Source organism: Micropterus dolomieu, linkage group LG12 (assembly GCF_021292245.1).
Source record: "Micropterus dolomieu isolate WLL.071019.BEF.003 ecotype Adirondacks linkage group LG12, ASM2129224v1, whole genome shotgun sequence".
NCBI classification, from domain to species: Eukaryota; Metazoa; Chordata; class Actinopteri; order Centrarchiformes; family Centrarchidae; genus Micropterus; species Micropterus dolomieu.
In genome coordinates, this window is record NC_060161.1 from 24516003 (window position 1) to 24540939 (window position 24937).

The 24937-nt window shown below is 40.7% G+C and overlaps 2 protein-coding genes across 2 annotated transcripts; one reads left to right on the forward strand and one right to left on the reverse strand.

Moving 5' to 3' along the window:
• The first annotated feature begins 887 nt into the window (after nucleotides 1-887).
• On the forward strand, nucleotides 888-7285 carry si:ch211-63p21.8 (kelch-like protein 33). Its single transcript, XM_046063723.1, has 4 exons — nucleotides 888-1689; nucleotides 1790-2738; nucleotides 2847-3017; nucleotides 6589-7285. The coding sequence occupies exons 1-4, from the start codon at nucleotides 888-890 to the stop codon at nucleotides 7106-7108; spliced, it is 2442 nt and encodes an 813-aa protein (XP_045919679.1). The 3' UTR covers nucleotides 7109-7285.
• Nucleotides 7286-18264: 10979 nt separating this feature from the next.
• On the reverse strand, nucleotides 18265-23289 carry LOC123979860 (kelch-like protein 13). Its single transcript, XM_046063969.1, has 4 exons — nucleotides 21414-23289; nucleotides 19872-20811; nucleotides 19604-19771; nucleotides 18265-18784 (listed from the first exon to the last, which is right to left on the reverse strand). The coding sequence occupies exons 1-4, from the start codon at nucleotides 23287-23289 to the stop codon at nucleotides 18265-18267; spliced, it is 3504 nt and encodes a 1167-aa protein (XP_045919925.1).
• Between the last annotated feature and the right edge of the window lie 1648 nt (nucleotides 23290-24937).

Consider the following 24937-nt stretch of genomic DNA (forward strand, 5'->3'; position numbering starts at 1 on the left):
CTATGCAAATATCAGAGGTTGAATTCATCAAGATAAATAGTTGGTGGTGCTAATTTTCCTGTCAGGTGCATTTTTTTCACTTTATTAAATACAAAAATTTAAACAGGGAAACTGATCAATTTAAATCAAATGCTCAGTCCAGAAATATTCCATTCATCATTCAAAAACGTTTACACAAATTTTGTAATCTACCTTCAAAAGTGTGATTGGTCTGAGATGTGAACAGAACACAGAAAGTGTTCATGCTGACAAGAATTAGGTTTCGTTGAATGTCATTGGTAATTGTAGCACCATTAAAAGAAGAGTGTAGGTAGAAAAACACAGAAAACAAAAATGGAGTTGGAAGTTGGAGTGTGCAAAACTATTTTATTAGCAATAATCATTAACAGAAACTACCACATAAACATTTTGTTATCATGAATAAACTTAAGCCAGTTTCCTTCTGGCTCCTTGACAGTTGTTTGATCTTCAGGACTTGTTATTTCACCACTATTTAAGTCAAGCTCATAGTTAAATGAGGTCCATTGTTGGGTAATATTTTACCTGCCTCTTCACTGAACCACCAATAAAGTCTAACTCAAACATTTAAGTCCACCTTCGTTTCCTTCTATGATGAACTACAACGAAGTGCATGCCAAGAATCAGGTGAAACTGTATCTCTCTGACCCAGTAACTATGAATAGCTGCTTGTTTATGCAGCGAGTAAAGTTGAGTCTGAAAGAGAAAGGATTTGAGAGGGAGAGAGGTAAGAGAAAAGTAAATATGAGAAAGAATGGTAAATTAATCTAGAAAAGAGTTTTAGGTTTGGCTGAATCAGTAATTATAAATATAACAGAAATACCACCGTAAGTAGCAGTTCAAAGAGAAAGTTAGGCCTAGCCACTGACATGGAGTTTACCAGGCCTTACTTGCCAATGGAATGGGAAGAGCGATGGAGGAGAGAGAAGGAAAGGCGGAAAAAAGTGATTGAAGACGGTGGAGAAGGGATAGAACAGGACAACCGCGAGCTGAGGAGGATCGTCGCTTACAATGACTCCAGGATGGGGCTGACGAGTGTGAGGGATAAGAAAAGGGGATCAGAGGTCAAGACGAGAGGTACTAGTCAAGAGGGAAGTGAGGAGGTATTTGAGGATAATGATGATATCCACACATACCGCAGTGAAACCTATCCTGAAGAAGTATTCATGGCCCTGAAGGAATTCCGGGATTCATTTCTTCTCACAGACCTGACTCTGGCCACTGATAATGAAAACAGCTTTCAGGTACACTCCCCTATCCTGGCTGCTGTCAGCTCCTTCATCCAAGAGAAAGTGAGGAATGAAAGTGGAGAACGGTCAGACAATGATAAGGATGCCGAAGTCCGAGGGCGGTTGGTGTCTCTGGGTCCTGAGGTTGATCACATTGGGCTTCAGGCAGTTGTGGAGTTTGCCTACACTGGCGTTGTATCGTCTTTGAACAAAGACAGTATGGCTCCGATAAAGGCTGCAGCTCAAGCGCTGGGGGTCCCTAGAATCCTGGAGCTCTGCAACAAAGAGGGGAGGATGAAGGAAGGTGGAAGTCTCAAGAAGGAAGATAAAAACATCTCTGCTCTGAAACAGATGCAGATTACTCTTCAGTCAATTAAACAGTTGTGGGCAGAGAAAGTGGGATGTGATGTGATTTTGGATGTGGATGGGACTTTATTCCATGGTTAGTAGACATTATGTCATTCCGATGACCACAGTCCTTAGACATCTTGTTGATGATTATTTGATAGTGGTCAAAGTTTGAACTCTTCTTCTGTCTCCAGTCCACAGAGTTATCCTGGCAGCAAGCAGTGATTACTTCCGTGGCATGTTCACCTGTGGGATGAGGGAATCCCATCAGACATGTGTTGCACTTCCGTTCCTGTTAGCTTCTGAGATAGAGGCTCTGATTAGCTGCTCCTACACTGGGACCCTTCCACTTAGCTGGGAATGTGTCTTCGAGATCACTTGCATGGCCCTCCAGCTTCAGTTCCAGGCTCCCCTTTCACTTTGCCTCGACTTCATGCAACAGGAAATGGATGCAAGCTCCTGCCTGGATGTGGCATCTTTTGCTGAAGCCTATGGGATGTCAGAGCTCCTTGAGGAAGCCAATGACTTTGTACTGAGGAACTTCTGGGACGTGTCAGCCACGGAAAAGTTTCAGGATCTACCAGCAGAGAAGCTTCTAAACATCCTCCGCTGTGATGGTCTCTGTGTGCCCTCAGAACTTGCTGTATTTCGAGCTGCAATCTCCTGGGTTGAGGCAAATCCTGAGGAGAGATTGAGCCAGGCTGGCTTACTGTTGACTGGAGTCCGCTTTTCCCTCATGACCTTTCGAGAATTCAGGGAAGTCAGGGCCATTAACCTCCGCATGGAGTGCTCCGGAAACAAGGAGGTGGAACTCTATAGGTCCGCACTCAAGGAATTTGGTTTCAGTCTTCCAAAAGCCCAGGATCAGTGCCGGGTCCGGCATCCCAAAGATGCTCTGGTTCTGGTTGGGGGAGACCAACTGAACCCAGATGTGGGTCAGCGCACACCAAGCAGGGAACTGTGGTTTGCAAACTCCCTACGCAGTGGTACAGGGTTTATGAAGGAGATGGAGTGGAGGAGGCTGGGTGAGATGCCAGACAAGCCAAAGTTCAGGCATGGAGTAGCAGCAATGGTGGGAAGGTTGTATGTGGTTGGAGGGTGTTACTTCTACACCAAGGGTGATATGATGAAATCCACCTACAGGTAAAAAGAGACTGTGCACAAATATAATATTCTTGTAATAAGTCAGATTGGCACACATATGCTGTGGTCTCACCTTTTCCATCTTTACCTTTACCCCACACATGCTAGTTATGACCCTGTGCAGGACAGTTGGAAGAGGTTGGCTGACATGAGAGAGTTTAGGAGTAACTTCTCAGTGGTGGTACACGAGAAGCATCTTTATGCCATTGGTGGAGATAAGGAGATCAACACCAACGTAGACAGCGTTGAGATGTACAACCCAGATAATAACACCTGGAGGTAAGATTAGTGATGTTTATTTTGCCTTCCACTCTATTCTTATGTTTTTATGTTGTTTAGCGACTCCATCTGTACGGTTGTAGTTTTGCATCACTTCCTGTGCAGACCGAAAGTAGGACATTTAGTGAGAAGCAGGTGGTTTAGTAGAAGGCTAGAATTTGTGTCAGGAGCTCAGTTGTCAATCTGGTGCCATCCACTTGTTTTTCCAGCACAGGCATTGCTTGTTAGTTGTTCATATGTAAATGTAGCAGTTCACCTTCAAGCTGCAGGCACAAATTGAACATAAACAATGCAAAACCTTTAGCTTCCCTCTCTGCCGCTCGTATCACTCCATTTAGCCCCATCTGGTTGGTTACAAGTAGTACAAAAAATAGCCTATCCACAGAAAAGTCACGAGACATTTGCTCCGGTGAGCAGCGGAGCTGCGTGTTTGGGATTTCACTTAATGATGACACTCTTACCCACTCACTGCACCTGAGAGTCAAAAATAGCATGCATCTGTCTTTTCTGCGTTTTCACTGCAGCTCTGCATTGCGTGATCGCGATGTATTTATTACTTTATTAATAAACAGTGCAGTCAATCCACAGTTCACCCCCAAGCAATGCCAGAGAACAAAGGGAATTACAAATTAGCAGTTTTATTTTTATAAAACAAAGACAAAGCTGTAATCTAGTCTTCTACAAAATAAACAGTAGAAAAAGGTTCAAGGCTCAAACTTCTCACTCCTACTAATACTGCTAAGACAAAAAGTTCTTTAAAGGTTTATATATACGAACACAGGTTTTACACTGGTACATGTTATGAAAGGTAGAGTGAAGAGAGAGAGTTCCTGTCAGAGCTTAAAATGGCTTCTGTCATCAGGATTTATCTTTTTGCAGATATTATCGGCCGATATTCTACTTGCAGATATATCTACATCGGTGTTTATAACAGCCATCCTTCCCTCATGTCATGAGTGTTGCATAGTTTGCCCACCAGAGGGCGCGCTGCAGCTCCTCTGTTAACAACACTGCAGCACCACAGCACAAAACATCAGCTGACCGGAGTCTCCCAGAGCTACAAGAGTAGCTCCTCGTTGCTCCCACGCTCTGTGTTCCCGTATAATGTCAATTACATGACTTAAACAATAATAAAAAAAGCCCTCATCACTCTTCATGTTCGGAGACCAGACTTGCTAACACTCCCACTGCCATCTCCAGGCTCCCAGCAGAGTACACAGCAGTTTTGGAGGCTTCGCTGCTGATAGACGTGATTGAACAGTGTGGCAGTTCTATCGACCGATCCTCACATTTCTCTCTAATGTATTATTTCTAAATGTTCTTTAACATCACTTACAGCAGCTAATGCTGCCCATTGCAAATTAGCCACAAAGCTAATGCCATGTTTATCACTGGAAGAGCGCTAAGGTTAATAGTACTAAATAGTTATCAAGACATCAGCAGGAGGGAATTCGCATGACTAGATGTAGGCCTATCAGGTAAAGTTAAGTTGGCTATAATTTTAATTTAAGTTAAATAGGCTACAGCTGTGAAGCACACAGCAGCCGTTGCCATGGTGAGGGTTGTTTACTTGTGGAGCCTGTTTCTCCCACAAGCTGCATCCAGCGTAGTCTGCCGAAGCCTCCCTCTCCTGTGACCGATGGTTTGACTGTAGGCCGATGTGTATTCAGAGGCAGTGAGAAACGGACTTTCAAAATAATAATAGGCAAATTAAAAAAAACTGCTTTAACTTGCGGTAAAATAATTGTCGGTGTTAATTAATTAATGCGTTAACACGATAATAAAGCGATAATAAAGCATTAACGTGCCCAGCCCTAATTATTATTTTAGTAGTAGTACTATATTGGTATTTATTTATAGTTTCTGTTTTGCTGGCCCCCACACTCTCTTAAAATAAAAGGGGAAAAGAATACCGGCCGATATATCGGCATGTCAGATTTTAATTTTCAGATGCGTTGTTTTCAGTTGTCTTAACTTTCTTAAATAGTTTGGGATGCATTTGAAACAAATGCCATTTTTGTTATAGTTTTATGTAAACAGGATGTCGTCGGTTTGCAACAAGCACAGTGCCAGTAATGGACCGCCACTCTGCCCAACCCGGAGCTGAAGGAGCTCTGTGGTTCAAAGACTGATATATAGACCTGTGATGTTTCTTCTCCAATACAAATTTGTTTACTTAAAGCGGACTCCTCTGTCTCTGACATCAGTTTGTGTTGGAGGTATTTTTCCATGGTACCCTCACCATTTAGTTTTTACCATCTCTCTAAGGACTTCCTCATGCAGTGTAATGTCTGTGTTGTAGCCTACTCGGAAAGAATGCCAAAGACCTCAAATGGGAGCACTCAAATCCCATGAGTCCACTCCTTTGAGAGAATTCATGTGCTTATTTGCATTTATATAACTCACAAGTAACAATAAGGTCCTTTCCCCATGTGCACTTCTGGACCTGAATGGGGTATCGAGGCCCAGTGGTAGTTTTTGCTACAGCTTCTTTGCATCAATACACATCGAAGGCCGACACATATGTTCGTTGATTTTGACAATTGTAAAGAAGTGTTGCCTTTTAATGTTCAACTTCAAGTTTTTTTCCCCTTTACTGTAAATTACAAAAGCAACATGCTGTTTTCTTTACTCTTGAATGAAGTATCATTACTGGCCCCACAGAGCACATCACAAAGGTACGAGGACTTCTCACTGACGAAGGCACTGCGAGGCCGTTCACTGGCACTGCGGTTCCAATGACCACCTTACATTTTTGCAGGTGTTGCAGGAAGTAGTCCCTCCTTACGAAACACCTCAAACAAAAGCAACAGTGGTAATGTCCACTTGTGATTGTACTAAAAATGCCCGAAATAGTTACTTACACCTTCCCTGCATTTAGGTGTCTGTAGTCACGCTTCTGGATTTTGACAGTGACAGCAGTGGCCATGCTTCTGATAACTTTCTCTATCACTTCTGTACTTTGCAAATACAATAGCCCTGGTTACACATACCAACTGTAAAATCCAACACATACTTTAGACTGCCGTGGCGCAGGCAGCACAGCTGTGGTGGCGCCTGTGTGTTGGAGAGAGACGCACACAAAGAGAACTGTTCAATTTGATATGTTACAGAGTTTAGGAGTTTTAAATTAAGTAGGTTAGGCATGCATCTTATCTGTTAAACTGTCCACGATGAGGAAATTAGGCACACACATTTGCAAACGTTGTGCCAACACAAGGACCCGTCATTATAGCCTGCACTGGGGCCTGTCGTTACTAACTTACGCTGCTGATGTTACAAAACATAAACTGGCATTGAAAGCAGCTGGTGGAGGCCACAACAAAACATTCTTAGTAGAAATGATGGGATATAAAAAAAAATAAATATATACTGTCCTATCAGTCAAACTGAGGCTGTATCACTGATAATATTTCTACAAACAAACGACTACATGAATGCATTCTCATTCTACTTATAAATGTTTGTCATAAGGTTTAATGGTAAATTACACAGTAGTGACTTATGTTATGACTTTCAAGATGTTTGATACCCCTCCATTACATTCTTGTCTGCTTGTTTCATTTTTCAGCTTTGTCCAGCCCCTGGACCAGACTCTGAGTGGCCATGCTGTCACCGTCATAGATGGAGGAATCTTCATCTCTGGTGGTTTCAACTGTAAGTACGTGTGTCTTGTTTCCATGTTCCTGTACCACCCAGAGAGAGGAAGCACCTACCTGGCAGACATGACCCATGACCGGGCCCAGCATTGCATGGAGCACCTGCGAGGCCATCTTTATGTTGCAGGTGGTGTGTGTAACCTGAGGAAGTTTTACACTGACCAACCAGCATGTGAGGTGTATGATCCTGTGGCCAATTCCTGGACTGCTTTTGCATCACTGCCTGTGCCCCATGTGGGTGCAGCATCAGCTGTCCTTGAAGGGAAGATCTATATAATGGGAGGATACTGCCAGGATGATTATAGTGAGTCTGGACTCGTCCACCGGTTCGATCCCACCACACAGCGATGGGAGATCATGGGCAAACTGCCCGGGGCTGTTACTGACATCCGGGCGTGTCTGCTCCGACTGCCCCAACATTTTAGGGTTTAGACTTTAAACTGGCTGGTCAACACGTTTGGATGTTCAATGTAATATTAGCATTATGTGGTTGAGCTAAAGGTCTGTTTTATTATCATAGATGTGGTATAAATTATTGAAATTTAAATGTAAATGCCAGATTTTCTTTCTCTATACTAAAGAGTAAAATCAAATATATACAATCCCATATATTAGTTATGTATTAATACTCAAAATAATTTGTCAATATGATGACATGAATCTCTGCATGTCTGCATCTACCTTATTGCTTGTTGCCCAAAATGTATTGTTAACTTTTTATGGATTGTCAATATGATCTACTGCTAAGAAAAATATTACTTGAAACATAATAGATGTCTTTTTTATTTAGGTAAATTCTTAGCAGTAGAAGTACACACTCATATCAACAAAATACATCAATTTCACTTTGTGTGGTGTTTGAATTAAACCATGGGAGGGAGAATGGGTTGGTTGCATACACAGACTTTAAACATTTGCAAAAATACACCCCACTCTGTTCTCTACTGTTAAACATGAATGTAAATAAATATAAAATAATAAAACATTTTATTTGATGGTACCTTACAACTCACTGGTGCAGACGGCCGAGCTTGTCGCACACCTGTCTCACCTGGGTTTTCATGGTGAACTGGAAGAAGGGGGCTCCTCTCCCCTCACAGAGGCTCACCTACCTGGGTGTGGTACTCGACTCCTCTCTCTGGGGAGCGCTGCTCTCTCAGAGAAGGGTGGAGGCTCTGGTGGAGTTGCTCCGCCGTGTTGTCCCACGGGCAGTGGTGACAGCTCTGTCGATCATGAGGATTGTGGACCTCATGTCGGCTGCTCACGTGGTTGGTCCCCCTGGGCCTCCTGCACATGAGGAGGTTGCAGCGGTGGTTCATCTGCCTGCATGTCGACCCAGAGATAGCACCTGTTCCTCTGTCTGTGGGTTCGAATCTGGCCTACTGGCGGGACCCCCTCTCTCTGTCAGTCGGGGTTCCCCTGGGCAGGGTCATGTCCCATATCTCGGTCTTCACAGACGCCTCCCTGATGGGCTGGGGCGGGACCTGTCTCTCTCAAGTGGTAGGCGCACCGCACTGCTAGTGGCTGCTGGAAACTCCATAATGCCCCTTTAATAATTTCTCAAGATTTATTTTATTTTGCAACAATAATTTTTATTTCACTTATGATCAGTAGAAAATATTTCCTACACTTCTCAGTACATACAGTACTTACAGTTACAATCCTTACAAATCCCTATCGTTATATACATTATGTGTTTATGTAAATAAAAAGACTATCTGTAAATATATCATAATCAAGATAATCACAGTTGTTAAATATTAACACAGTAAAATAATTTAATTTGTGTATAAACAACTATACAATTCAACAAATATAGACAGTAAAGTTTTCAGTATATGTAAAAACCCTTACAGGCCTATCAGCCCTGTTTCCAGTGGCAGCAGGCAGCCAGGACAGCTGGTTTAAGTGAGCCCCCTAGTATTGACAGGTGTCAACAACATTCCTATTGACGGGACACCTGTGGCTCAGGAGGTAGAGCAGGTTGCCCGTTAATCGTAAGGTCTGCAGTTCAATCCCCATGCTCCTCCAGGCTGTGTGTCAAAGTGTCCTTGGGCAAAATACTGAACCCCAAATTGCTTCTGGTGGCTGTTCTGCCAGTGTATGAATGTAAGATTCTTTTTGAGCACTACAGTGTAAAAGCGCTTTGAGTGGTCTGAAAGGCTTTACAATTACAGAGCATTTACTTTTATAAATGCAGATTTCCTACTATGGATTTTGACCTTTTCACAAGCTGCCTATTGACTCTGTTGGTAGTACTATTATGTTGGGATTTAGATGGCATCAAGATTTATATTAAATAATGTAACAATTATTAGTATTGGTATATTATTTTAGGGCGGCGCGGTGGTACAGTGGTTAGCACTGTCACCTCACAGCAAGAAGATCGGATGCACAAGCCTTTCTGTGTGGAGTTCGCATGTTCTATTTCTGTATGAAAGATCCAGAAAAAACACAACAACAGAACACTTTCATTGTTATCTGTAATCCCGCAATAATGAAGAAAGTCATTTACATGTTCCTGAATCAGGACAAGGAAACAGAAACACATCAGTGCAGCGACTTTCTCTTAGTGTTTGTTAGTAATTTTGTTTCTCCCAAACTCGTGATTTCTACACTTGCCATATTGCAGTTCAGTAAACCCAGAGAACAGATGCTTATTGTACACTGTTAGTGTAAGCTTGTTGTAGCAAAGGAAAATACAGCAGAAATAGAAAGTCTGCAGTGAGTTAGGGTGGTTTTAATATTTTCTATACAGCACAGATGAAATTAAACTCCACAGTTTCGCGCTTCCTGTGCCACTTGTGTGGTTTTTTGCTGTCCATGGCTGCAGTCAGGTCACACCCATTAGGCTTTTTATCTGTGGCCCAGTTCTCATAGCAGACCAGCTCGTCACTGACCCAGAACCACAAATCCAGAGTGCAGGTGTAGCGCAGTCCCATCCAGACTTTAATTGAGTCTGCGTTCTTGGCTCTCTCTTGGACCCATCTCTGCTGGTGAGGGTTAGTGATGGAGACCAGGTCACTGTAGTTCTCTCTGCAGTATTTTAAGGTCTCCATCCAGTTTTTGCTTTCTTTGATCAGGATCACTTTATCTGTCATGGAAAGAATTGAGACAAAATCAGGATCAGCAGCTTTGTTCAGGTAGTTGCTTCAGGTAGACTGTTTATATGTTTTGTTGCTAATAACAAATATCAATTAGACGTGACGATGCACAATAAAAAGACAAGAAGATTTATAGCAGTATTTAGATTAAATATTTGATGCAGGGGTTAAGGGGTTCTCTCCCAGCAGATTTTCAACATTAAACTCGTAATTTCCTGCCTTCTGGAAACATTTTCTGCTCCATACAGTGGAAATGTCTTGAGGGAAAACTATATTGCATTGGATGTTTTCTTATTGTGCAAATCAACCTTTCTCAAAGCATTTTCATTTGTTAGTTAACATTTCTTGGTGCAAGTTATTTTTCAGGACGTTTTAACCAATCCTTTCAAAAAGTGATGGGGACAAAATCAGTCATTTTAAAATGTGGTGGCGACATGTCCCCAGCGTCCCCAGTGTAAATGACACCTATGGTTCACGGTGCATTCACGTGCTCTTCAGACGGTCCCATTTCCTGAATTGTGGAGTTGTTCTTCCGAGTCCAGTGTGTGTTCATGTGCTCTAAAGTCTGAATGTGGAATCAACATGCACTCTACTTCAAAGATGTGTTGGATAAGCATTATTAAAGCATGTAAACAACACGCAGACATCTAGTTCACTCTACCGCAGTGGTCAGCCCGCGAGCCAGAACCGGCGCGCCAGCAATAATATCTGGCTCGTGGCCAGATTGCTTTGATAGCAGAAAAATAAAAAATGAATAAATTGATAATGGCTGGTGCTTTTCCTGCCTCTAAAATAAAAGCGCAAGAACGTCTTTTGCAGCAATGCTTCATGTCGAGTTTATTAAGAGCTTTTACTTTGAAGAGTTTTGAAGGACAATTCAAAGAGTCTCTGGCTTGCTTGAAACACCTCTGAAAAAGCTATCAGTAAACATGTGATTGTATTCCCCTGAATATTTTCTCAGGGAAATGAAAATAAGTGTCCATAGGTTTATGAATGCGGATCAAACGCCAGAATGCACACACACTGCAGCACATGCTTTATGTGAGCATGTGCAAAAGTGTCCTTTTATCCAATTTGTTTAACAAGGGAGAAAAAAATTTCCACTAAAAGATGGAATCAATCTCACAACATTCATCATCACAAGTTTTGTTGGCATTTGTTTGGTTCTTCAGCCCAATCCAGGCTTCTCCTTGCTGCACTGTGGCGTCAAGGAGTCTCCTCACGTCTGTCATGTTAGTCACTGTGGCCAGGTCAGTGTAGTTCTCTCTGCAATACTTCTGTGCTTCATCCCAGGTCTTATTCTCTCCAATGAAGTGATACTCATAGAGCTGTCAAGTGAAGAAGGACCACTGACCTAAAACCAGAGAAAATACTGCAGTGTTGGAGCTGACAGCATTACAGGCATCTGTTTATTAAATCAAAATCATGAGTACACAGGTCACACACACATCTTACACCATCCACTTAATTTAAATGTGGCTTTAAGTCCCCTTTCTTGACATTGCATTGATAAGAAGAGAGATTTTCCAAACTGTTTTATGACTCTAGATTAATTCATAGTAACAGCAGTAGTGCTGCTGTAGAGCTGGTAAATACTTACCCACTTACCCATCAGAATGTGCAGAAACAGACTCCACTGCATCTTTGCTCTGTTAGAGGAAACTGATATTTTAGTGTGAACCAAACACAATGACTTAACAGCTTGTCTCTGTTGGATGAAATGCACTTAAACACATACTGTATGTCAACATTAGTCCAATAAGGAAGAGGAATATAGGATGGTAGAAAATATGTAAAACATAGTCAAACAATGCACATTCAAACATCCTTTTTTTCGCCCATTAAAGTTAATTATATGTGTAACTGTAAAATACAGATTAAAAATAGTGGGATACAAGAACTTGAAATAAATGTTTCTGTGTAGAACATGATGATCATGAATGTACAGGTGACACACAAAACAAGACGTGTCATGAAACTACAACAGTTAATTCAAAACAAACATGGAGTCATGAAAACTCAACATTGTGAAGGCAAAATAATAAAATGCCAAGTTGCAATTATATATGCAATTATAAAATCAAGTGTGGTAAATGAAAAAGCTCAATTCATAATATTAGACTCTATACACAAAATGTTAAATAGAACTACTTTAGGACGACTTGCACTTATTGGAACATTTTCTATATTGGATATACTGAACTGTCCACCTTTACACAGACAACATGAAATCTGAAGTGACACAACAGAGTTTAAACTAAACTTCTGGTGATTTTTTTCTCTCCACTCTGATGTCTCCTTGATGTGCTGATGCAGATATATGTATACATATAAATATGATATGCTCTGCTAACACAGCGATCAATTGTAGCCACCTTAAAGTCAACATTTGAATATTAAAATACAAATGTTTTACATGTATGTCATTGCCAGAAGGAGTCATGAACATAAGAAGTGCACATCAGTTTATGATATTTAATTTACATCATGCGATGGAAAACAAACACTGGAGTGGTAACTGTAAACAAGCATCATTTTAAACTCTTCAGCCAGTCATGGGGGAAATTAATTTAATTCATGTTTAGCAGATTCTGAGCGATGATTGACGGTAAAAATTGTTACCTTCTCCTGAGTTAGGATTACTGTCATGCTAGCAATGTTTTTTGTGCAGTGAACCAAACAGAAATTTAGGTTTACAGAAATATGCTCAAATGCTTAAATGTCCAGTAAAGAACACTTTCAAATTCCCTCAGGGCTCAAACATTAGGCAGAGATCAACTAAGAAAGAGAAATATAATATTAGTGGGGAGTATGCAAGTCATAGTCCAACCAGATTTGACAGTTGTTAAATGTGTTATTTCAGTAAAATACAGGTTAAAATATTGTGAGGAGCCTGATGAATACATTTAGGCATAATTTGGTATGTCTTCTTTCCTGTTTTTTAAGCCATGTAAAATGTCAAAGCATAGATTTTTTTCACGTCTAACTTATCTTCTAAAGTTATTGTAAAATGAAGCAGGAGGAAATAACAACTTTATGATATAAGTGTTTGTTTTGGTTTTTTTTTTTTTTACCATTTTTGGGGAATTATTTTACAATTTCATGGTTATATGTCATATTCATTCATATAAAAAAGAGGAGGGAGCTTTGCACACATTGGTGTTAACAGCAAGTTGTTTTCCTGTTTTACTTTATTCATTTATTTTGTGGCCTAAACCTTTTTGTGCTTTTGTCTTCTGTGTGTATAATGATCAATCTTGCCTTTTCCTCATATTGTTGTTTGTCTTAAATGGATTTTAATCTTTTTTCTGTTGTTCAGACCTTTATTATTCAGCTTATTTATCTGATGAGCTCCATTATTTAGTTTATTGCATAAGCATGATGAGGCCCTCAGTTAAAAGAGCACTGATCATGCCAAAGGTAACAAAAGACACTTGATGATATACTTTTATGTGCAAAGTGTGTGATCATTTCCACAAACGCCATATACTAATAATATAGTTATAAGTTGTCTCATGATCCCATTTTATGTGGGATTATCAAAAGAATCAGGCAGCATTTTGATAGGAAAAATTTCTTGGGTTATGAAAAACTGTTCAAGAAGTTCTATATAGTTAGAATTTAAAATGTCCCTCGGACACATCAAAAGGCTTTCTAGAGGTAGTATTTACTGTAAAAGTTATTTTTGTCCAAAAAGATTAAAAACTAATTCCATTGTATAAATTAGATTTCACATGCACTGGCATGAATAGAAGAACTGAATATATTAATAAGAGTTTGAGTTTTTTTTATCTTATCTTATCTTATATTGGATAAACTGTCCACATCTGTACACACACAAACATTAATCTCAAATAATACAGCAGTCTTAACTTACATCTTCTTCTTCGTGCTCTCCTCAGCTTCACTCTGCTCTGACGTCTCTCTCTTCTGTGCTGATGGAGACTGCTCACAATTTTCAGTTGATCTTGTTTACACTCTGATCGCTATATTGACTTTAGTATTTGAATATTACAATATTGATGTTTCACTTCTTTATCGTCAGGAAACTGTCAATTGTTGACAAGAGTAAGTCTTTAGAATAGTTGTACTTTAACTTCATATCAATGTATTAAGCAGATAAAATGTACATTATACAAAATGTGGCCATTACAAATAATTCCCATTAATACATTTTGAAAGAAAAGCTGTCACAAAATCTTAAATCTGAATTTGCTTTACGTAAGAATCAATATTTGAGCTCTAGTAATAATTCAAAGACAATCTTACCCCCTGAAGGTACTTAGGATTATTGCCATGCCAGCAATGTTTTTGTCCTATTTTAATTATTTATGTAATTTTATTAAAGTTCTAATTTCAGACACAGCTGGCACATCTTAACATAAATTAAAATTAACCGTCAGCCTCTGTGAACAGTCACATCATTTACAGTGAAATAATCACGTAAATATTAAACAATTTACTTGTATAAGTGACTTTACAGTAAGTTACATCTACTGTAAAGTTGAAATACTGACATACAAATAATATTCCCCAAGGTCGAAGGTACTGCATACCTCAGTGCCTTAGTGTCAGGCCCTCCACTTCTGCCTAGCTGTCAGCCTCTCTCCCCTCCCTCTTTGTGTGTGTGTGTGTGTGTGTGTGTGTGTGTTTAAGGAGTGGAGTGAGGTGCACCGGAGTCAGGTCACCAGCTGCCAGCCATCGTAATCCTGCTCTGCTTCAAATACCTGTACTCAACACTTTCTGGATGCTCAGTCAGTCACGTACCTAGATTTTGTTCCACTATATTTCTCTGGTTGGTTATTCCTGTTCTCCTCTGCCTACAGTTCCTTGACCTGCCTCAGTCATCACTCCCTCCTGCCTCGTTTGTCAAAACTATATGCTTTGTTGATGTCTCCAGTTTCTCGGTTCTTTACCAGCCTTAACACTTAGGCCCTGCTCCCAGCAGGAACAATTGTTGTGTAATGAGCCATGTAAAAATGGCTCAGTAACTACATTGCTAAAGTGATATGATAGTATACTTATTTATTACCTATATTACATTTGTCCTATATATTATTTTTGCAATAAATGCTGTATGTAATGAAAGATTTGCTAAAATCTGCTAATATTAACTTAATCTCTGATTGTCCTTCAACATTCATATATATTTTATGTACACATATATATGTATATATACACACAAATATACTGTACAGTGTATATGCACAGCATGCACATAGACAGATGCAGACACAAATAAGGGTGTACTAAATTATATAATTAAGCTATGGCTCATAGGCCTGCACAAACACCAGATCTCAACTCAACTTGGTATTTACAGGAGTTTTTGGAGTGACATGTTAAACAGTGCTCTCCACCACCATCATCAAAACACCAAATGAGGTAATACCTTTTGGAAGAACGGTTTTCATCCCTTCCAGAAACAGAATTTATGCCAAGGAATAATGAAGCTTTTCTGGAGGCTCATGGTGGCTCAGCACCTTACTAAGACTTCTCATATTGGTGTAGTCAGATTTTCAGTGTCTGCAGCTGCTGATAGATGCATACTGGCAGGAACCTTTGAACAACCCAGGTCAGTGCAGTCTGTGTAACCACTCTGCATCTGTATCCAGGCAGGCCATGTAGGCCTACAGAGCACTGGGGCAGTCTCTGTGTAGCACCTGGGTAACACCATCACATTTACATGAACACAACAAAATGGCACAACAAGAGCAAAGGTTGCCTTCCTTTGACCTGTGATGAAATTAGTGCACTCTGTGGTTTGCAGGAACCCCAGAAATACCTAGTCCCTTCCATGTCATGTCTGCATAACGCTGCCATGGAAATAGCCATGGTCTGGTGGCTTTTTTTGTATAATTTTGTATCTTTGTGTACATCAGACAATTTGTTGTTTTCATGCTGTTATATTTAAACTCTGGCTCTTAAAACACCCCCGCTGTAAAAATATATTCACACTTAAACCTAGTTCACACTACACTATTTTTAGTCCAATTTGCCGCTCGGCGACCGTCAGGCTGTGTGGGTTAATCAGCAGTTGATCTGCGGTTGCCAGTCGTTATGTGTGAACTACTTAACGACGAATCTAAACGGCTCCCCGACACATTTCTGACACATCGACTACGACTGCCAGATACCCTATCTAAGCATGCCAAATATCTTGAAGAGTCAGCCGACTCGACATCCACATCCAACCAAAGAGAGCTGGCAGAGCAGGCAGCTACTTTTTCACTGCAAAACACTTTTTCCTCCCCTCCAGCTCTCTCTGTAGCTCAGACGATCTCTGTTACCTGGGTGTGCCAATCCATTCTTTCACACAGATTTTTTGTCTTTATCATTGGTATCTTTTATAATAACAAATAAAAGCTGTTTTATGTGTAGGTTCGCGTCATTTCCCGTTTCACATTTCACCTGTGTTTTGTTGACAAAACGTGGTTTGGAGACCAGCATCAGGTGATTCAGGTATATATCCCTGTGCACAAGGTGACGGCCATAGAAAGAAACTGCTTGTCAAAGTTTAATGTGGAAGAACTTGACAGGCCTGCACCAAGACCTGACCTCAACCCTATTCAACATGTTTGGGATGAACTGTGAGACAGGCCTCATCACCCTACAATAGTGGCTGACCCCACTGATGCTCTTGTGGCTGAATAGGAGCAAATCTCTGTAGCCGGGTTAAAAAAATCTTCAGGAAAGCTTCCCCAGAAGAGTAAAGCAGCAGATTCATGCCCATGGCTTTGCAATGAGATGTTTTCCAATCACATACAGTATGGGTGTAATGTTTAGTATGTAATGTCCACATACTTCACTTCACAGAGGATGTCCTATTGTGAATGGGGCTTTTTATTTATGTAACCTGTGACCCCACAGCATAATGTAATATATGAAATGCCCCTTGATAGTAATACTAAAAATAAAAAATGTTATACTGTTGGTAGTAAATGCTCATGTTGACATTGTGTGATAAAATGTATAGAAATTTAATTTCTCTCTTTTTTTGGCATTCATTGTTGGTATTTAACTGGCAAACATGCTCACAAAATCTCCCAGTTGGCCTGATGGGATACGACTCGAACTGGGGTCCGTGAGGGCCTCAAAACTGCTTACTCACTGATATCTGAGGAAAATGTAGATGGCAGAATGGTGTTGAAGCTCAGTCGCTCAATGTGACGAGACAAAAAGCTGACGTGGACAGACTGAACAAAGAAAATTAAGGTACAAGATTCATGATTACTCCCTTATATTTTTTTCTTATTTGCTTGTAGATAGTTACCATTTATTTTAAACATATTTCTAAGCATTTGCCACAGAAACCTGTCTCAGTCAATATCACATAATTCATTTGAAAAATACTTTTAAGATAAAATTGCTGTCCTGTTTGACTCAGGTCTCTAGTGTATTTCATAGCCTATATTCTGTTAATTTTATAATAGATCATGAACGGATAAATAAATGAACCCAGGTTCTGAAAAGTCATAGTTCAGTGGCTACTAAGAGTTGCCTCCAAAGTAGCTCTTCTGCTGAGAAATAAAACTCAAATCTACTTGTAATTCAATTAACTCATCTTGCAGCTGCTTGTCTTTGCTCTGTTGCAGGAACCTTCACAGCAGCACTGAACGGTGTCAACTACTTCAGCTTCACTTTACCTTCATGGGAGAGCCATTTTCTTAAAAAAAGGTTTGCGTTAAAATTCAACCTATGATAACCCTTCAGCTCAGATAGTAGTAACGCTGTTGTTCTGCAATCGTCTGCTAGTGTTTGAGAACCTGAATGGGCACACAATCTTCAGTGGTTTTCTTGTCTTCCCTATATAAATGATTAGAAACAATGTGCTTTTACACAGAAAGAGACTCACATGAAACAATAGTGTCATCTGAGAAATTAGTACATATATATAAATATATATATAGATCCTGGATGAATATTACCTCTTTACTTTTCTTAATAAGAAAATTAATTCAAACTTTCATTGAAAAATCACAAAAACCCAATGTATGTTTTTCATTTTCATGTTCATTTTAATTAAAATACAAATGTGAACCTTCTTCAGAACGGTAACACCAAGACAATAAACTTTTATTGTTTCTTTTCCTGTCTCTGGTAAGTGAACAAGGCTTTCTGCACCTTTTGAAATGACATGTGTTCAGAAGCCTCGCTTTTGTGTTCATAGTTGGTTATTGTGGTAATGAGTAAAAAAAAAGTAAAAATATTTGTAATCTCTGTTTTGTTGTAGAAATAATTATCATCCCATCCCTAACTAAAACATGGACACTTTTATTACAGGCACCTTTTGAATACCACACAGTTAATCTGAATATATAAGAGCACCAAAAATGTACATTATTACATCCCACATTTGGCATGCATAAATGTTTGCTAAATTACAAAAACATCACTGTTATTAATATGCAATAAGCATCAGCTGAAATTCAGCATCATTAAACTTTATGTAAAACAACAATAGCAATGGCATGTCACCACATCTTACAACCGCAAATGTGATGGCAAACACAGCACAGACGCACGTATGTCATTGTTCGGCCCAGGCATCCTGCCCATGTTCTCCCATCTCTGTGTGGTGGGATCATAACGATGGACCCTCGTCGTGTCACTGTCATCCTCCTGACTGTACCCACCCAGCACATAAAACTTTCCCTCCAAAACTGCACTTCCTGCTCCTACATGTGGCGCTGGCAGAGATGTGAAGGCAGTCCAGGAGTTAGCCATTGGATTGTACACCTCACAAGCTAGCTGGTCAACAAAAGTCATGTTATCATCTGTGGTGATTCCACCTGCCACATAAAGACATCCACCGAGGACGTCCATGCAGTGATGAGCTCGAGGTTTTGCCATGTTTGCCAAATAAGTGCTTCCTGTTTCTGGGTGATACAGAAACATAGATGAAAGACATTGGTCGTTGTTCAGCCCTCCCGAGACAAAGATCTGCCCTTGTAAAACTTTTGCTACATGGCCACTCAGAGGCAGATCCAAGGAACAGGTGAACCTGAAAGAGAAGATTTTTTTAAATATTCTGAAAGTGTAAATTTCACAGTACACATAAACACACAATTGACTATCTATAGCAAATGAGAAGTGTCCGGTTATAATGATCGTGTTGTAAACCTATATGAATATGACTGGATGTTACTCTTCAGCTGATATTCTGGTGAATTCAGCCTGAACTAACAGTTAAAACGTTATCCAAAATGCTTTCCATTAATTTTGAAGAAAAATACTAAGTATCCAATCAGTCCAATCTGTTTTGTCAACTAAGGTGTTTCTCTCATGGCTGGAACGTCTTCATCACATGACCATTCCTCAACAATTAATATGATTGCCGAAGCTCCACTGATTCTGAGCGGTAGAGCCTCCACTGATTCTAATTGTCCACACTGTTAAGGCTGGCCTGAAGCCACCTCTTTCTTATCCTCTTGTTGTACACTCTTTTTATTTTTATCACCTTCTCTAACTTCGAAACACCAGCCAACCTTCATTAGTTTCTAGCTAAAACGTAGAGTTTGTTCAGTATCCCCCTGCCAAAACGCACTTCTTCAATCTGTCCTCCTCTGATCCCTGATAATCTTACACTTACACAAAATCTTCAGCCTCTCAACAACTCCAGTTACTATTCTATAGCAAGCAAATCATAATATCTGTTCAGCCATCCAGAACTACACAATATACAGATGTTAGCTAGCCACATCTACTCAATATAGTACGAGCTACCAAGTTGGTAGCTATGGTTGTTGGGGGGATTTTAGCACGGATATACCTTTGATGCAGAAAGCATACATCGCTTTGAAAAATATCCCTTTCAACGTACCTCCATGAGTTTGCAGTGGGGCAGTATCGTTCCACACTCTCTCTACAGTCAGGGTCACAATGTCCACCGATGGCATATATCTTTCCATCTAGCACAACCGCAGAGAAAGAGCATCTCTTCTCCTGCATTTCAGCCAGGCTCTCCCAGCTGTTTTGAAGGGGGTCATACCTTCAGATGTGGTAGAATGAGACAAATATAAGAATAGAGGCATTTAAACATGTCTTTAAAACTGTATGATTATGATTGTTTTTAGATTACTCTGTCTCACCTGTAAACAGAATTCAGGGTGTCACTGATGCCATAATACTTCTTCCCTCCAAACACGTATAGTTGTCCATCGAGCACAGTCACCTCATGTTTGAACCTCGCTGGCTCTGGCATCTCTCCCAACCTTCTCCACTCCATGTCCTTTATTATACCTGTATGATTCTTTAGGGAATTCCCAAACCAGATTTCTCTACTAATTCTGCGGTGATACATGTCTACAGATATCTGATCACCTCCAATCAAGACCAGACTCTCTTTCGGCATATAGATGCGGCACTGTCTCTGCGGTGCAGTTTCATTTGAGCAGAAATCCTCAAACACTGCTTCATAGAGCTCTGCCAGGCTGTGATCAGACCACATGTTCAGAGAACGGACTTCTTTGAATTCCTTGAATGTCATCAGGGGAAAGTGGATGGTTTTCATAAGTTCTTTAGCAAGCCTCAGTCTGTACTTGGGCTTTGCTTGGATCCATGCCACCACTGCTTTGAATACAACAAGCTCAGATGGAACACAGAGCGAGTGACTGTTCAGGTACTTTAGGAGCTGTTTGGCTGGCAGGTCCTGAAACTTTGCGGTGCATGCCACCTTTTCGAATTGTCGCAAGACGAAATCCTCTGCAACCTCAAGAAGTTGCACCATCTCATAAGCCTTAGCAAAAGATGCCACATCCAGGCAGGAGTGAGGATTTATTTCTTGTTGCAGGAAGTTAAGGCACAAGGAGAGGGCTGGTTGGTACTGGAGCTGGAGAGCAGTGCTGGTGATCTCAAAGACGCACCTCCAGCTGAGCGGTAGAGCCCCGCTGTAGGAGCAGTCAATCAGAACCTCCAGCTCTGAAGCCAAAAGGGAGGGAAGGCTCACACAGCGCTGGTGGGACTCCTTCATCCCCAAGGTGAACATGCCACGAAAATAGTCACTCAACGCAGCCAGAATGACTCTGTGGACTGAAGGGAGAATAGTAATAAGGACAGTGTACTTCAATTCAAACTAAAATGTATGGGACACTACAGGATTTTATTGTGTTTTGCATTTACTAATGCCATAAAACATGTTTCCTATGGACATTGTTATTTAGGTGATTATTTTAACTCTTTAACCTCAGTTAAAGTGCACATGAATTTGAATACAAAAAATGAATTTATGTTGAACCCTGTCCAAAAAAAACCCACATTATTACCAAAAAACCTTTTCACCAAAGTTGGTGAAGAGTGGATGACATTTGTGCCTCTTAATTTAATGAAACTAATATATTCTGAAAACATAATCTTGGCAAAGATAAAAAAAAAAAATATCAAGAAATCATGTAAGGTGACTTCAGAAAGCAGTGAATGAATGTGTCTCTAAAGTAAGCTATCTCTGGATGGAGAGCTCACGTGCTGCAGTTGATGAGATTGTGTGTTTGAATTTAGAAACCTTCTTGATCGCAAAAAAATTTATCACATCTTTCAGGACAATTTCAGTTGGGCAACCAGGGACCAAATGATTATGTCCTCTAAAGAGGCTTATACTTGTGCATAAATACTCGACTCATTGGTGGTCTACTCACCATGAAGCGATCCTCTGATAGCTTCCAGAATGACATCACAGCCCACTCTTTCCATCCACAACTGTTTGATTGACTGAAGACTGATCATCATTTGGTCTGCAGCCGAGATCCTTTCCTCTGTATTCTGCCCTTCAGTTTTTGTGGACTTTTCCTCTTCCTCAATGCAGAGACCCAGCACCCTGGGAGCACCCAGTGTTTGAGCAGCCGCCTTTATCTGATGCACAGTGTCCTTGTTCAAACGCGATATGAGTCCAGTATAGGCAAACTCCACAACTGCCTCTAATCCAACATGATCTACCTCTGGACCCAGAGTCACTGACCAGTTGTGGACTCCAACATTTGTAGCATTGTCTTTTCTTTCTTTGACTCTATAGTTTTCTACATCGCTTCTACTGAGACTTTGCCGGATGAGGGAGCTGACAGCAGCCAGAACAAGGGAGTGTACGTGGAAACTCCTTCCATCCTCTGTCCTCAAAGTAAGGTCGGTCAGAAGGAAGGAGTCCCTGAACTCTGTCAAGGTGCCGAATACATCTGTGTGATAATCTTCTTTGCAGTAAATCTTTACCACATCTTCATCATCACTATCTGCGTCTTCGTCTGTTGAATGCTCTGCTTCATCGTCCTCAGCAGACTCTTCCTTTTCCTCATGTAGCTTTTTCTCGTCATCTTGAAACTCTTCATCTTGAGTTGTCCAAGATTCTGCGACAGCCTCTTCCTGATCTGTCAACTTCTCACTTTCCTCTTCTTTTCTTTCCGTAGAACTCCGCGCTCCTAGGATGCTGCTTTCATTCCTCTGTGACTTTTCATAAGGATCCTCCAGTTCCTCAGGATCCTTTTGTTGTTGGTTGCTGCCATCCTTCATCTTTTCAAAGTTGTAACATTCATCTTCAGATCCCACCAAGTCAGAATCTTCATTATCGGATTCCACTGAATCTGACAATTTCTCTTCCTCATTGAATGTTTTGTTTTCTTCCCTTCTACTTTCTTTGTTTTGCTGAATGTTCTCATCCTCAGTTCTTCTCACCTGTTCTCTGAATTGCTCTGCTAGGTGATATTGTCCAATTTGTTCCTGGTCCTGGTGCTGTTCTTCCCCATCATCTTCACCTTCTTCCTGCTCTTCTTCCCTCACCTGCCTGTCTTCTTTCTCACCTACCTCCTCATTCACCTTAACATCCCTCTCAAACCCATCTTCTCCTTCATTCTGCTCTTCTTGGATTTCTTCTGCTTCCGTCACCTCCTTTTCCTCTACCACCCCACTCTCTTTAACTTCTTTCTCAACCTCATTCTCTACCCTAATCTCCTCTTCCTCCATTTCTTCCGCTTCTGTTGCCTCCTTCTCCACTTCCACCTCCACTACCTCATCCTCATTAACCGCCCCCACCTCATTTTCTCCTCCTTCCTCCCCTTCCACCAGTTGCTCTACGTTCTTCACCTCTTTCTCCTCATCCTTATCCACCTCCTCATTCTCCTTAACCTCACTCTCCACCGCATTTTCTCCTTCTTCCTCCATGTCTACCTTTTCAAGTGCTTCAACCACCTCTCTGTCTCCCTTTTTTGTCTCCTTAATCCCTCTCCCTACATTATTTTCTCCTTCTTCCTCCATATCCTCTGCTTCCCTCATACCCATCTCTTCCTCTTCCTCCTCCTCTCCTTCTCCCTTCTCACCTGCTTCATTTTCTTCCTCGTCTTTGCTCACTTCCTCTTCCTCACTGTCTGTGTCTTCTGCCTCATCTTCCTCCCCATCTTCCTCCTCATAGCTCACCTCCACCTTAGCCCAACGTCTCACCTTCTCCCTCCATCTCCTCTTCCTGTTCTCCTCCATCTCTTCCTTCCATTCATTCCACTCCTTCTGGTGGCATGGATTAGCTACTGCCATACTGTCCAGTATCAATTTAATCTGTACTAATCCCTTTAATCCCTCAGAAAACACCTCTAGAAACCAAAAGATTTTAAATCACTTACTTTTTCGCACGATTTTTGAGGAAGAATGCACAAAAAAAAAGGATGTTGATGTTAGTCCTGCAAGTAGGTTTGCCTCTTTTACCCTCTGCAGACACCAGACTATTTGTTGCCTCTCTCCCCTCCTGTATGCGAATGTCCGAGAGTGGCGTGCAAGCCCATGATTCTTCGGATAACCAAACAAGTTTCTATATCCAGCATACTATATCACGAGGGAATTGAAATTCTAGACTGTTTTGGGTGTCAGTCGGAGACCTAACAAAGGTCTGTGAGGGGCTGACGCACTAAATATAAGGTCATATTTGTTATTGTTGGTATTGTTTTTTCCCCTTTCTGTTGATCTCTCAATTTGCTACCTTATTTTTAGTTTGCTGTTTCATAATATATCATACAAAGTATATTAACAGCCATGCATTTTATCCAACTTTATATGATTTCACTTTGCAGTCTATTCCTGTAGTGATCTGTTCTACAGTTCTTAAATTTATACTGCAAGTAATCAACAAGGGAATGATCTAGACCTGGAGGAATCTGGATCTCTGCCTGTCCGACTCTGTGTACGAATACATTTGCAGGAGTCTTGGCAGTCGTCTTTAGTCTTGGACCATATGACTGAGATCAGTATTAAATGCCTAGAGGGTCCTCCAGGTCCAAACACAGTGGAATCTGGGTCAAGGATTGAGAGGCATGAGAGAAAGAAGAAGGCAGTAAAGGCAACAAAACAAAGGGATTTACACCTGTCCCTTTGTGTACTGACAGCAAAAGCAAACAGCTGGGTCACACTGTAAACTTGACTTCAAAAATAGTTTCACCGGTCACAAGTAGCTGACAAGGGACCATAAATATGTTCTCTCCTTGAACTACAGTAGTACAAGGATCACTTGAGAAGAATTTCTTCCAGGACGCTCTCTGTAATCAATCCTCACAGTGCAGCTGATGGTACCTGCCACTGCCGATGAGCTTTAGGTGGTGTTAGCTTGTTCTGTTTGCTGACCGGCGTCACCTCTGTCTTTTTCCGATTCTTTCAGTTAACTTAACATGCTGAGGCTGAGCAAAACTGGTAGTGTAGACAAACCAAGCTAACATTGGCTTGCTCAACATCCTCCTCTTTATTTCTTCCTTTTTTGAAAAAGCTACTTATTAGCAGGACTTTTATTTTTATTGCTGCCACTTCATTCTCTTCGTTAGCCATTTTTTTCTTTCTCCTGGCACGTTGTCTTTCGGTTGATACTACATCCATTTCCCCAAACACTAACGTTACACTCGCAGATGCAAGCTGTCTGACCATGGATCAGTTACAAATTAATTCCACTGCTTTAATCTCAATTTGTTCTTACAAAAATGGATCGTGAATCACTACGGTGTAATCCATCTGCTTTATGCCCACCCACCTTTATCAGTAGCCAATCACCATGTATTGTGGCTTCTCCAATCAATACCTGGCCAGTCATTCAATTCAATTCAATTTTATTTATATAGCACCAAATCACAACAACAGTTATCTCACAGCACTTTTCATAAAAGAGCAGGTCTAGACCATACTCATCAAACTGACATATAAAACA